This window comes from Rhinatrema bivittatum, chromosome 8, assembly GCF_901001135.1.
Source record: "Rhinatrema bivittatum chromosome 8, aRhiBiv1.1, whole genome shotgun sequence".
NCBI classification, from domain to species: Eukaryota; Metazoa; Chordata; class Amphibia; order Gymnophiona; family Rhinatrematidae; genus Rhinatrema; species Rhinatrema bivittatum.
In genome coordinates this window covers 196795920-196808972 of record NC_042622.1, presented here as the reverse complement: position 1 = coordinate 196808972, position 13053 = coordinate 196795920, and the positions used below count along the sequence as shown (strand labels likewise).

Below are 13053 nucleotides of genomic sequence, written 5' to 3'. Positions count from 1 at the left end.
AGACTATTGTAATTCCCTATTATTAGGTCTCCCACAAACCACCCTACGCCCTTTGCAAGTGCTCCAGAATTCTGCAGCCAGAGTTTTAACAAATTGCAAAAAAAGTGAACATATTACACCAATTCTGATAAATTTACACTGGTTGCCGATTACACAGAGAATATGGTACAGAACCTGCTGTATCCTCCATAAAGCAATTTACGGACCAAAAACCGATTGACTGAATTTCTCAATCCGATTACACACCCCACTCATCACTGAGATCGGCAAATAAAGGGTTACTTAAGATCCCTTCAGTAAATACAGCTCATTTGACTTTGGTGCGTGAGAGAATCATCTCTATTGCAGGACCCAGTCTTTGGAACACCATGCCTGCAGAATTAAGACTAGAAACCGAGATTTAAAAAAGACCTAAAGACCTGGCTCTTTGAGCGAGCCTATTCAGACAATCTAGAAAAAGGTCATTAACATCAAGAATCCTGAAAGGTTGTCATTTTGTTTGTAATGTATTTCCTATTAATCCATTGTATCCTCCTTCGTATAGTTTAATAAATGTATATTTTAAAAAACATTTATGTATACCCTGTGTTTTTGTTACTCTCTGTAAACCGTTGGGATGTATATACAAAATTTTTTACATAAATTCTATATTACGAGATTGAAGAGGGACTCCACATGGATAGTGGCATGCTCGGTGTGCCAGTCAAAGTTCTAGAAACTTTGACAAAGGTTTACTGAGCCGGGCTCATCTGATGATGTCACCCATGTGGGAGGCCTAACATCCTGCTGTCCTAGGAGAACACCTTACAGGTAAGCAACTCTACTTTCTCCATGCCTCCTCTTTCCTTTCTTCTTGGTCTCAATTTGCATAAGGCACACTTACTGTAACTAGACAGCAAGTTTTCTTGGACCTTTGGGACATATTTTATTAATTAAAATGTGCTACTGGGCAATTTATAATGGCCCAAGGCTACATAATTTTTGGACTTTTTGTTAATTTTAAGTCTTTGTGTAACTTTATAAAAGCACAATGTTACCCAAACAAATATTTCTGTTTTCAGACTGATTCATTTTGGATTTTTGGGGAGGGGGGAATTTTCAGGATTCTTTGACTGTATTTAACATTGGTAACCTAATAATTTCTTACTCTAGAAAAAGAAATTGCAACGAGACGCAACAAGATGGCGACCCTGTTGCCAAGTGTTGGGGTCACTGTTGGTTGGAGAAACCATCAGGTTCTGGAAGACTTTGATGAGAATGACAGCCCAAAGCCTGACAAATTTAAAGAGATTCCTTCAAGTTCCTTGAATGCCATCCGAATGTCTGTAAGGAAGCGGCTGCCTTTAAAACAGATGGAGATCAACATTGATGAGAACCCAACCTGGGAGAGTTTAGAATCAAAGGAAAAACAGTGCCCGTTAAAGAAAATGACCAGAACCACCAAAAATGCCTTTGGGTCTGTTTCTCAGGTATCCAGCACCCATGTAATAAACTGAAATGCTGACTGTGAGTTTGACAGGGGTGGGGTAAAGAATGTGGACTTGCATGTTTCTGTGATGCTTATAGTTTATCACAAACATTTTCTACATACTCTAATTTGGCCCTTTTCAGCTTCTGTGAGAGGTTTAGTCCTAGGATTTCATGGAATACGTTTCTGGCAGTAATGTGAACTTCCTCTTCCTTCTGTTCCACCAGTTCTGAACCTATTGGTTATGTCCCTCATCCAGCAGTTAGAGGCTGAGTTTTGTTTTTTTTTTTTGTTAATGACATCACACTTATGTTATGCATAGAACAGGCATGGCCATTGTTCTCTGCCTCCAGCTACTGGATAAATGTTCATATATTAGGCACATCCTATTACAAAAGACAGCCTGTCCTAAGGGACAATTTTAAGGAGAATATCCTTTGTACTACTGTGCACCAGTTGGACACAAGCTGACTTCTTAGCTTTGGTCCCAGTTCCTGTGGATCTGATTTCTCCTGCAGTGAAGTTGGGCTATTCTGCCTTCCTCTTTGCTAGAGGGTTTGGTAGAGCTTAGGGTTTCTCGGCAGGTAATAAAAAAGTACCAATCTGCCAAAGGGCTTGAGCCTTGCATTTGCTATCATCTGCGGGCAGTTCCCGGTGTTGTGAGCTGAAAGCTAGCTGGTGCTGCTCCTGTGGGAGAAAATGTGCCACCCTCTCTGATGGCAGTGTTTGCCTGCTACTCGCAATAATTTGTTCAAGGTGTCAAAAAACAAGTGAGTGAGTCAGGAGCCGCCTCAAAATTATCCCCATCACAGGCTCCAGTGAGCCATTAGAACCACAGAGTGTGACAGTTGAGGGGATGCGGTGGCCACTTTATTCCCAGACTTTTGTAGGGGAAGTCCTCATACTCTCGCTCTAGGAAACAGAACTTGACTGTCACTCAGGAAGTTGGTATGTTGCATAAACTGTGCAGGTTGAGAGAAGAGTGAGGTGAGAACCAGCAGAAGCTGGATAGGAATCCTGGTTGAGGACCAAAGGGGCTGGGTCCAGGCAGAGGATCAAGGCAAGCTGGCTAAAATTCCAAATGTTTTGGCTACAAATTAGGCAATTGAGGAATCAGGAACTAGTGCCTGACCTATAGTGGTTCAAGGTAAACTTGGAGAACCAGTAGCGCTCAAACAGCCTTCTAAGTTAATTAAGACCCTGTCTAGGATGAAGTTCCCCTACAGGACTAAGAAGCAGCTCAACGCAGGGGTTCTCCTTCACATTAGACAAATAATTTTTATCAAAAAGATCATAACATTCTCTTGTCGACGCTCGTTGAAAAGAGCATTTACAAAATAATGCAAAGTTGGTTGTGAATTCTGGACAAAACTATGTAAAATAGTTTGTTTTTTCCTGTTCATACCCCAGATCAGTCCAGACAAGTGGGTTTTGTATCCCTACCAGCAGATGGAGGCAGAGAACTAAAAACTTTGAGGCACTGCTACATAACTGAGTGCCACCTGCAGTTCCTTAGTATTTTTCTGCCTCCAGCAGATGGTAGAGGTGCAATTCTGCAGTTAAGAAAGAAGGGACAATAAGAGAAGTTAAGACACTCCCTGAAGTGTTAGGTTCCTTCGTGGGCCATCCCTCAGGTTGAGCCGGGCAAGCGGGGGGTTGGTAATCTCTAATCAGCTTTAGCCTGCAGCAGATCCAGGGTTCTGAGTGTTGCATCCATTGGTCACAGACGGCTGCGACCGCTCTGCCTCACCTCTCTTCTACCCTTTTCCTCCTCCCTGGGAAGGATGGCTGCCTCCGGTGCTGATTGCCGAAACCCTCGGCGTCTCCCACACAGCATGGTCATCCCCATCCGCCATGCTTCTTCCTGAGGCCTCCTAGGCGCGCGCGCACACGCCACCTACGCTTTTGAATACGTCATGGTGGGAACCTCGGGGGCGTCCCCACCACATGATGTCAGTACCTCCGGGTATTTAAACCTCCGCTCCGCTATAACCCAACGAGTTAGCAAGGACTTCGGTTTTGCTACTCTGACCGCTTCTAAGCTGCTCGCTTGGATTCCTCTCTACCCTCCGGGGTAACTCGCTCCAACAGAAGCTCTGGGTACCCGCTCCTCGGGGGCCTCTCACTTCTATCTGCCCTTTGGGGTTCAACTACCTAACCTAGGACACACGCTCCTTGAGGGTCCTATCTACTTTCTTCCAGGATCCTTCGGCGCTCTTAGGTACTCGCTTCTCGAGGGCCTAGCCTGCTCAGGGTATCCTGCACCTCTGACCGCGGGTCCCTCTCTCCATTCCTCTACCAAGGAAGTTACTAGCACTGCCACTCTGTGAATATCACTACGCTCCAGCTCTCCTTATTCCACCCTTCAGGTTCAGCTTATCCCGTGCTGCGGAACACTACCCAACCTTGATACATAAGGATGAGACCATCATCTATAGAGACTGTCTGAGCTTACTGTGATATCACTGGCCTACAGTACTATCCCTTCCTTGAAGCAAGATTCAACTTACATCAGCAGTACAATAAAGCTTTCTTCCCTCAGTGTCTGCTTACTAGAGTCTAGCCTATCGCTCACCGTAGGAGGAGTCATCGCCACTTCGACCAAGAGTCCACTTATGCCACAAACCCAACACTGACAGCCAGGTTCCCTCATATCCCCTGAAGGCTCCTTCCCAGAGGTGTTGCCAGCAACAGTGAAGTATTCCTTTTTTTGGCTTGAATTTCTTTCTTTGCTGTGGCTGCTGTTTCTTTAAAGGAAAAAAAAAAGTGTTACTTTTTCTTTCAGCATCAACCGCTTGGGCTGTTCCTGGTTTGGTCATTGGGGCAGGAGGCAGTGTATCTCCTCTGTTCGGGCTGCTTGGGGAGCTGTGTTGGGCCATGTTCCCCTCCTCTCCCGCGATCACACGGCTTCTGTTTCTCTGCAGCAAGCCCGGCTGCATGGAGACAAGATGGCTCCCACAGCGATTTCCCAACATGGGAAAGCTTCGGGCTGCTGGGGGAGCTGGAGGCTGTGTTGGGCAGTGTTCTCCTCCTCCTGCGCACTGCGATTACGCAGCTTCTGTTCCTATGCAGCAGGCCTGGCCACGTGGAAACAAGATGGTGCCGACAGTGGTTTTCTAGCGTGAAAAAGCTTGTCTGGCCGGTGGCCTGACTCGAGGCTTGTTGAATGCAGCAGTGCTATGTCGCGATTAGTTTCTGGGAGGTGGGGGAACGAGGCTGTTAAGAGAGCCACAGGTTCCCAAGGCCCTGTCAGGATCAATACTGGAAGCCTAAACAGCCTGTCAGGCAGGAGAAGTACCGCTCAGAAGGGGATGGACTCTTGGGAGCCCAGGGACTCCCCACCCCGTTGTCTCTGATGATCCCGTCGGGGGGGGGGGGGGGGGGGGGGGGGGGGGGGAAGGAGATGCAAGCTCTGGGCCGGACAAGGGATAGGATGACATGGAGTTTTCCTCAGAATTTGTCTTGCTTATGCATAAGGCCTTTTTAACCAGGCAAAGCACTGGCTATAAAAGGGCATTTCTGTCAGTCGTCTCGTCCTGCTGCAAAGAGGATGGGGGGGGGTCTCCATGGTCAGGGGGTCAGGAGATCACCTTCACCGGCTGGGCCTGGACCATCCTGAGGGTCCTGGTGGCTCAGAGAATTTGGATCTGGATGACCCGGAAGATGGTCTTGGATTTGGTCCGGGGGGTGGATTATGATGATCCAGCAGATCTTATGGCAAATGTCGATCAGGACGAGGATAAGGACATGGCTGATCCAGAAGAGGTCCTGATAACGGAGGGAGATGACCCGTGGGTGGTTGTTCTGTAAGCAGGAGTTGAAGCCCCTTATTTCCCATATTTGGAAGGAATTGGGTATTAGGGTGGTCCAGGAGGAGTCTGACAATGAAGGGTTGGTTCCGGTGTTGGTTGGACTCCGGGGCCCACCGAAAGCATTTCCTCTCCCTAAAAGGATCAAGAAGCTGGTGAACCAGGAATGGTAATTCCCAGAGGTGAGTCCCAAGTTGGCTAGAGAAGTAGCAAAGTTGTATCCCCTCATTGAGGTGGATCCTTCGATCTCAGCGGTCACTAACTAGACCATTCTGATCATGGGTTTGGCAGCGGTAAAGGATGAGCAGGACCGTAAGCTCAAGATTCATCGGGAGAGGATGTATGAAGTCTCTGTGCTGAGCCTGCGAGCAGCGATCTATAGAAGTCTGAGGCAGAGGGCCTGTTTATGCTGGGTCCAGAAGTCTTCAGCAGGCACTGGTGTTAATAGCCAGGCAACTCAGGTGGAGGCCAGACTTGCATATGTTGCTGATGTACTTTAGGACTTGAGCTGGACCTCTGCCAGAAATATAATTGCAACAGTCTCTGTGCAACTTCTGCTGTCATTGCGGAATTGGTCAGCTGATATGTGGTCCAAGTCTCAGCTCTGTAATCTTCCCATTTTAAAGGAAGGAAAATTGCTTGGTGAGGACCTGAAACAACTGAAGATTTGGGGTGAGTCTAAAGGGATAGATGATAGTGAAGAAGTCTTTTCCGTCTTCCTCTAGGTTTCAGGAAGCATGGCAGTTTTCGTCATAATAAGGGTTCTGCACTGTCTCTTCAGGGATGCACCAGAGGTCTGGTAGGCAGCAGCTCTTTTGAGGCACCCATAGACTTCCCTGAGAGGGCGCCAACCATGGGGCTGCCGGCGGTAAGGCTTCACAATGAAGCCAGGCTGGTCCACACTCAAGATGGCGGTGGAAGGCAGTCTATCACAATTTTACGAAGAGTGGACTACGAGTACCTTGGACCACTGGGACCTAGAGGTAATAAGGGATGGCTATGTGTTAGAATTTTTTTGCCCCATCACACAAGCTTTCAGGGTGTCTCATTGCCATGTCCGTGGCAAGCAAGTGGCGATTTGGGACATGTTGTGTCGCCTTCAGTTGATGGCATAATGGTACTGATGGCGGCCAGGCAGTAGTCGCAGGAGGTAACCTATTTACTGTCGTGCCAAAAAAAGGAAGGAGCCTCTTTGTCCCATCCTCGATCTGCAAAAGGTGAAGTGTTTACACTGCGAATTCTCCATTTTTCCGTATGGAAACATTGCGGACGGTGATAGTGGCTGTTTGTCTCTTGGAGTTTTTCAGCACTCGCTTGACTTGAATGAAGCTTCTATGCACATACCCATTTGGGAAGAACATCAAAGTTTCTTCATGTTATGGTTCTGGGGTAACTTTTCCAGTTTTGGGCCCTCCCATTCGGTTTGGTGACTGCACCTCGCATGTTCACAAAGGTGAGGGTGGTGGTGGCAGGAGCTGTCCTTGGGGAGGGGATCCTAGTTCATACTTATCTGGACTACTGGCTTATCTGAGGGAAATCGGATGAGGTATGCCGGCAATCTAAGTGCGGGGTAATGGATATGTTGCAGTCCTTGAGCTGGGTGGTGAATTTGACAAAGTCACTCAAGCTCTACCAGATGCTGGAATAGTTGGGGCAAAGTTTGATACTCAGCTCGGCCGAGTGTTTCTCACCTCGGAAAGGATTCAGAAGTTATAATCCCAGGTGGTGCGGATTTTGTGAATACTGGTGTCCTGGGTTCAATGGCATCTACGTTGAATTTGGCCATGGAATTTTGCCCACATGCGCTCTCTACAGGGGGCATTGCCTTTGCACTGGAATCCATTGTTGGAGGAGTTTTATCTGCCTTTACCGCTGCAGGATACTTCCATGTCCAGTCTCTCGTGGTGGTTGTGTCGGCCCAGTTTGAAGAAAGGGGTGGTCCTGGAGGTTCTGGTCTGGGTTATAGAGTTCACCGATGCCAACTTCCAAGGGTTGGGGACTGATCTGTCAAGAATGGATGGCACAAAGACTGTGGTCGCCAGTGGAAGCATCCTGGTCTATCAATCGCTTTGAAACGAGAGCAGTGTGCAGGTCAGTGTTTTTGGACAATATGACAACAGTGGCTTATATCAGTCAGCAAGGGGGAACGAAGAGTCATGCAGTTACCCAAGGAGCATTTTGCTTGGGTGGAGCAACACCTGCAGGGGATAGCCGCTTTACATGTTACCGGAGTGGAAAATGTGCAACTGGACTAGAGAATGGGAGCAGTCAAAGGAAGCTTTTGACCTTATCCAGTCTCATTTGGGCAGTCCCCATCTGGATCTGAGGACGTCAAGGTACAATGCCAAGGCAGCAAGTTTCTTCAGCCGCAGACGATAGGTCGCAGCCGAAGGCATAGACGCTTGGTTTCTTCCAGGGCCAACAAGGATCTGCTGTACATGTTTAGGCGCATCGAGAAGCATCCAGGCCAGTGGTACTGGTGATGCCGGAGAGGCTGCGTCATCCATGGTTCACAGATCTGATTCAGCATGCAATTGACAGGTTCTTGAGATTGGTTCATTTGCAGGGGCTGTTAAGGCACGGTCCTATTTTTTTTTCTCAGATTGGGCAGCTCGCTTTTGTCTCACGACTTGATTTTTGAGAGTAGGTACTTACAACAAGGATGTTCTTGAGTCCGTGATTTTCAAGGGCTTATTTTGCAGTTCCTTGCGGGTTCAGGTGGCAGCCTTGGGGAGTCTCAGAGGTATACTCCAGGGAAAAGGTTGTTGGCCTCTCATCCAGATGTCATGAGGTTTTTGAAGGGGGTTGAGTAATTGTGGCTGCCGGTGCATCGATTGGGTCCAGCGAGGCGTTTAAACTTGATCTTGTAGGTGCTTTGTGGGCCTCTGCTTTGAGCTGTTGAGGAAGGCGTCATTAAAGGACCTCACGCTGAAGGTGGTATTTTTGGTGGTGATTTGTTCGTTCAGAAGGATCTTGGAGCTGCAGGCTTTGACCCATAGGGAACCATTTCTGAAGATTTCGGATGAGGGGGTGTCTTTGCGAGCTGCACCCTTGTTCCTATCTAAGGTGGTATCTTCATTTACTGGAATCAGACTGTGGAGTTCCTGCCTTCCCGAATTGGTCTGCTGAGTCTCTGGAGGCAAAGGTCACAAACAGTTTTTGGTGGTCTGATCATTTGACATATTTTACTGGGAAGAACTGTCAGAATGTAGAATATATACAGAACCTAAAGAAGTTTGCCAGGTTGTGGTTAGCCCCTTGGTTTGATTTGTGGTTTGTCCGTTTGGGGGGGCTCCAACCTTTGGGTTTGGCGTTCACCGTCATTTCGTGGGGTTTGTGAGTTGTTACTCTATAGTTGGCTTGGGTACAGGTCAATACTGAGGGACTGCAGGTGGCACTCTCGGTTATGTAGCAGTGCCTCAAAGTTTTTAATTCTCTGCCTCCACTTGTCTGGACTGATCTGTGGTGCTTCAGGAACGAAAATTAGCAGGTAAGAACCTATTTTCTTATGTGCTTCTAGGAGTGTTGTTGCCTTAATTAAAAAAAAAAATGGGTTTTTTTATGCAAAGGCAAAAAATGCACTTAAGTGCAAAAGTAAGCTGGGTGTTCTTTATGCTGCATTGGAAAGGTTAAGCTAGCAGCATTAAGCTATTCCTAGCAAATAGCAATGGGAGAATTCAAAATGTTTGGAATGCAAAGATAATTTTCACTAATGCATCAACTATGCGCTATGCACTTTCTTGATGAAATCACTTTAGGGCTGAACGCATTCATGTTGTCTTTTGGAGGAAGGGTGTTTCGTGGCTGCTAGGAATATGCTCAATATATTTGTAGTAGGAGTACCATCAACATTATTTACATTTCATGCTCATTCCGCCTACATAGCTACCTTGAGTGCAGCACACAGTATATGTGTATTTATATTCTTTTGTGACACTTCAAAGCGGATTACATTCAAGTACTGGAGGCATTTCCTTATCCCCAGAGGGCTTACACTCTAAGATGGTAACTTTGAAAAGTGCATGTGTTTTGGCCCGCGCCCATTTTATAACATATGCACGCATGTTATAAAAAAGCTTGATCGTGTGCATATGTGCACGTAATTTTAAGTGGGTGTGTGCAAATGCTGCTTTGACCGCATGAGCAGGGGGATTTTAAAAGGCACATGTGCCGATTCTGTTGCCTGTTTTCCCAGTTCACCCAGTTAAGAGATAGGACTTCCAAACCCCCTAGTTTAATAACCTCCCTTCCCTCCAGTTAGCTCCAACCCTTAACTCCGCTGATCTGTCTAGACTTTTTTGTTTTAAGACTTACCCGTTATTCATAGCAGAAGTAAAGTTATGCGGCAGGGGACATTGGTGTGCTCCAGTGAGCGTAAGTATTTATGTGTTAATTTCAAGTTAAAATCCAGGAACGGCCAGACCATGCCCACGTCCCGCCCCTTTTTTTGAAACTTCTCATTTGTACACACAGTGGCAAGTATGTGTGTATGTGGGCAGCTTTTAAAATCCATTTGGCGCATACCAGCACAACATACACATTTCATTTACTCTATCCCTCTTTTATTTATTTTCTATATAATATTTAATTACTATATTACTATGTTTAATTGGTTATCTATTCTATTGGTTCCATCATTATTGTTATTGTTCTATTGTTACCTGTTCTATTGTTTCATTGTACCTGTTTTATTGTTCAATTGTTCTATGTAAAGCCCCCTACTCTTTGGGCATTTAAAAGTTGTATGTAAACCGGATTGATTTGTAGTCCCTACAAGAACTTCGGTCTATAAAAATTAAAAATAAATAAATAAATAAAATACTCTCGCATCCCCTAATTTTGGCGCACATTGGGCTTTTAAAATTCATCTTCATGTTCAGAACTGAGATGGTGAAGTGAATTGCTCAAGGAGTATCCATGCCAATTAATAGTAAAGCAAGTTTCACTTTCTGTTGGTGCTTCCCTAATCTTTCATTCTGGTTCAGTCCAACAAACCAAGAAGGAGAAACGGAGACAAAATTCACACTCTGTATATAGTTGCAGAAGGAACTGAGTGTAGTGAAATTGATCAAGTCCTTTCAGTTTTTTAAATCTGTATTCAAAAAAGGTTCCGCTGTTTAAAATGGTAAATTGATACCATGCACTTGATAGTCCCCTGACACGGATACTGTGCTTTGCCCCACAGGCTGCATAGGGAGGGAAAAGAAAGCAGAGTTCACTTACTAAAAAAAATAAACAAACATACATCAAAAGTAAGGATAAATAGACTATATCGGTACATATAGCAAAAGATATAACAATAACATACCTCTCATGAGTCCATTCTACTTTGCATAGGAGTATTCAAATATATGATTGTGACAGGTTTTTAACTACAGGTTTTTTTTTTCGCAAGGTTTTCCTACAAGTCACTTAAAAAATACTGCAGCTAGACTTTTGTCTGGAGCAAGGAAACTTGACTACATCACCCCAACACTGATGGCTCTGCATTGGCTTCCTGAACAGTCAAGAATACATTATAAAGTTTATTTAATTATAAGTTTTTATATACCGAAGTTTAGCTAGATGCCTTCACTCCGGTTTACAGGTAAAACAACATATTACAATTTGGGAAGCAACTGATATAAAACAATATAAACAATAAGTTACAAGTTAAGGAATAACAAGATATGGATCGACTTATATAACATTGTGAAACAGGATATGTAATATTCCAAATTAGGAAACAGCTGGTAGAACAGTTTAACTGGGAAAGTACGAGCTATGGTTGTATTATGACGCTGATAGCGAGTTGTTTATGGCCAATTTCAAATATCGATTAAATAATGTATATAAACATTTAAATAATAGTAGCAAGTTAACTGTCATCTGTAATAGACTCGCCGGTGTTAATTTTAACAGTCATTGGTTGGTTAATTAGTAGTCAGTGGCTGGTTATGTTGTTTATTATGTTGTTAGTTTGTGTGATTAGCCAATTCCGTCTTTGAAGGATTGCCTGAAGAACCATGTTTTGAGTTCTTCTTTAAATGTTTTGGAGTTGATTAGAGAGCTTAGGTGCTCTGGTAGTGAATTCCAGAGTTTAGGTCCTGCTATGGAGATGGCTCTGTTTCTTTCATTGGATAGTTTGGCATAGGATATTGATGGAATGTCTAGTTGTAGTTTGTTAGTGGTTCTTGTTGTTCGTTGTGATCTGTGTTTCAGTATGATGTTATTTAGGGAGGTGCTTTCCACGTTGTATATTGTGTTGTATAAGATGGTTAGGGTTTTTAATTCAATTCTTTTTTTTTTACAGGTAGCCAGTGTAGACTGTTTAGTACAGGGGTGATGTGGTCAGATTTTCGTTTGCCAGTGAGGATTCTGGCAGCGGTGTTCTGCAGTAATTGTAGTGGTCTTAATGACTTTTTAGGTAGCCCTGTCAGAAGTGAATTACAGTAGTCGAAGCTAGTGAATATAAGTGATTGTAGGATGGCTCTGAAATTGTGGTGGTGCAGTAGTGGCTTTAGTTTTTTGAGGATTTGAAGTTTGTGGAAGCCTTCTTTGATTTTCGTTGAGATGTGCTTTTTGTAGTTGAGTTCAGTGTCTATCCATATTCCGAGGTCTTTCACGTTGTCCTTTAGTTGGATGCATATGTTGTCGATTTGAATGGAGTGGTTATTGTTTATTCCTGAGTTTTTTCTCTCTATCAGAATGCACTCTGTTTTGCTCATGTTTAGACATAGCTTCAAGTGGTTTAGCATGTTTCTTATTGATTCGAGGTAGGAGGCTGCGAGTCTTCAATGGTAGTAGTATCTTCAATGGTGGTAGTTATTGGTACGAGTAGTTGGATGTCGTCGGCTTACATGTAGAATGTGACGCCGAGGCCTGAGATGAGTTGACAGAGTGGAAGTAGGTAAATATTAAAGAGTGTGGCTGAGAGTGCGGACCCTTGAGGTACTCCAGTTTCAAGGGGATATGCTTCTGAGGAGTGGTTGTTGAGGTTTATTTTGAAGTATCTGTTTTTGAGGAAGGATGTAAACCAGTCGAGAGTTTTGTCAGTGAGACCGATGTTGGCTAGTCTGGATATTAGACTTTTGTGGTCCACCGTGTCAAATGCGGCGGAGAGGTCTAGTAGTATGAGTATATGACTTAGGTTATTGTCAAAACCTCTTAATATATTGTTTGATAGGTTAAGTAGCAGGGTTTCAGTGCTGTGATTTTTCCTGAAACCATAGGGGCGGATTTTCATACTCCGCGAATAGGCCTACTTTTGTTTGCGCTCCAGGCGCAAACAAAAGTACGCTGGATTTTAGTAGATACGCGCGGAGCCGCGCGTATCTGCTAAAAACCTGGATCGGCACGCGCAAGGCTATCTATTTTGTATAGCCGGCGCGCGCCGAGCCGCGCAGCCTACCCCCGTTTCCTCCGAGGCCGCTCCGAAATCGGAGTGGCCTCGGAGGGAACTTCCTTTTGCCCTCCCCTCACCTTCCCCTCCCTTCCCCTACCTAACCCACCCACCCGGCCCTGTCTAAGCCCCCCCCTTACCTTTATCGGGGGATTTACGCCTCCCGGAGGGAGGCGTAAATCCCCGCGCGTCAGCGGGCCTCCTGCGCGCCGGGATGCGACCTGGGGGCGGGTCCGGAGGGTGCGGCCACGCCCCGGGCCGCCCCGGGCCGTAACCACGCCTCCGGGTCCGCCCCCGAAACGCTCCCGGCACGCCCCCTAAATGCCGCGCGGTTCGGGCCCGCCCCCAACACGCCCCCCTCGGAGAACCCCGGGACTTACGCGAGCCCCGGGGCT

General features: G+C 45.7%; 1 protein-coding gene across 1 annotated transcript in view; it reads left to right on the top strand.

The window, feature by feature from the left end:
* The window catches only part of PIMREG (PICALM interacting mitotic regulator), a 70151-nt gene that overhangs the window by 16995 nt on the left and 40103 nt on the right, over positions 1 to 13053 (top strand). The window contains exon 2 of the mRNA XM_029612824.1: positions 1153 to 1469. Coding sequence (XP_029468684.1) covers positions 1182 to 1469 — 288 coding nt within the window. The 5' untranslated portion in view covers positions 1153 to 1181. The remainder of the gene's footprint in view (positions 1 to 1152; positions 1470 to 13053) is intronic.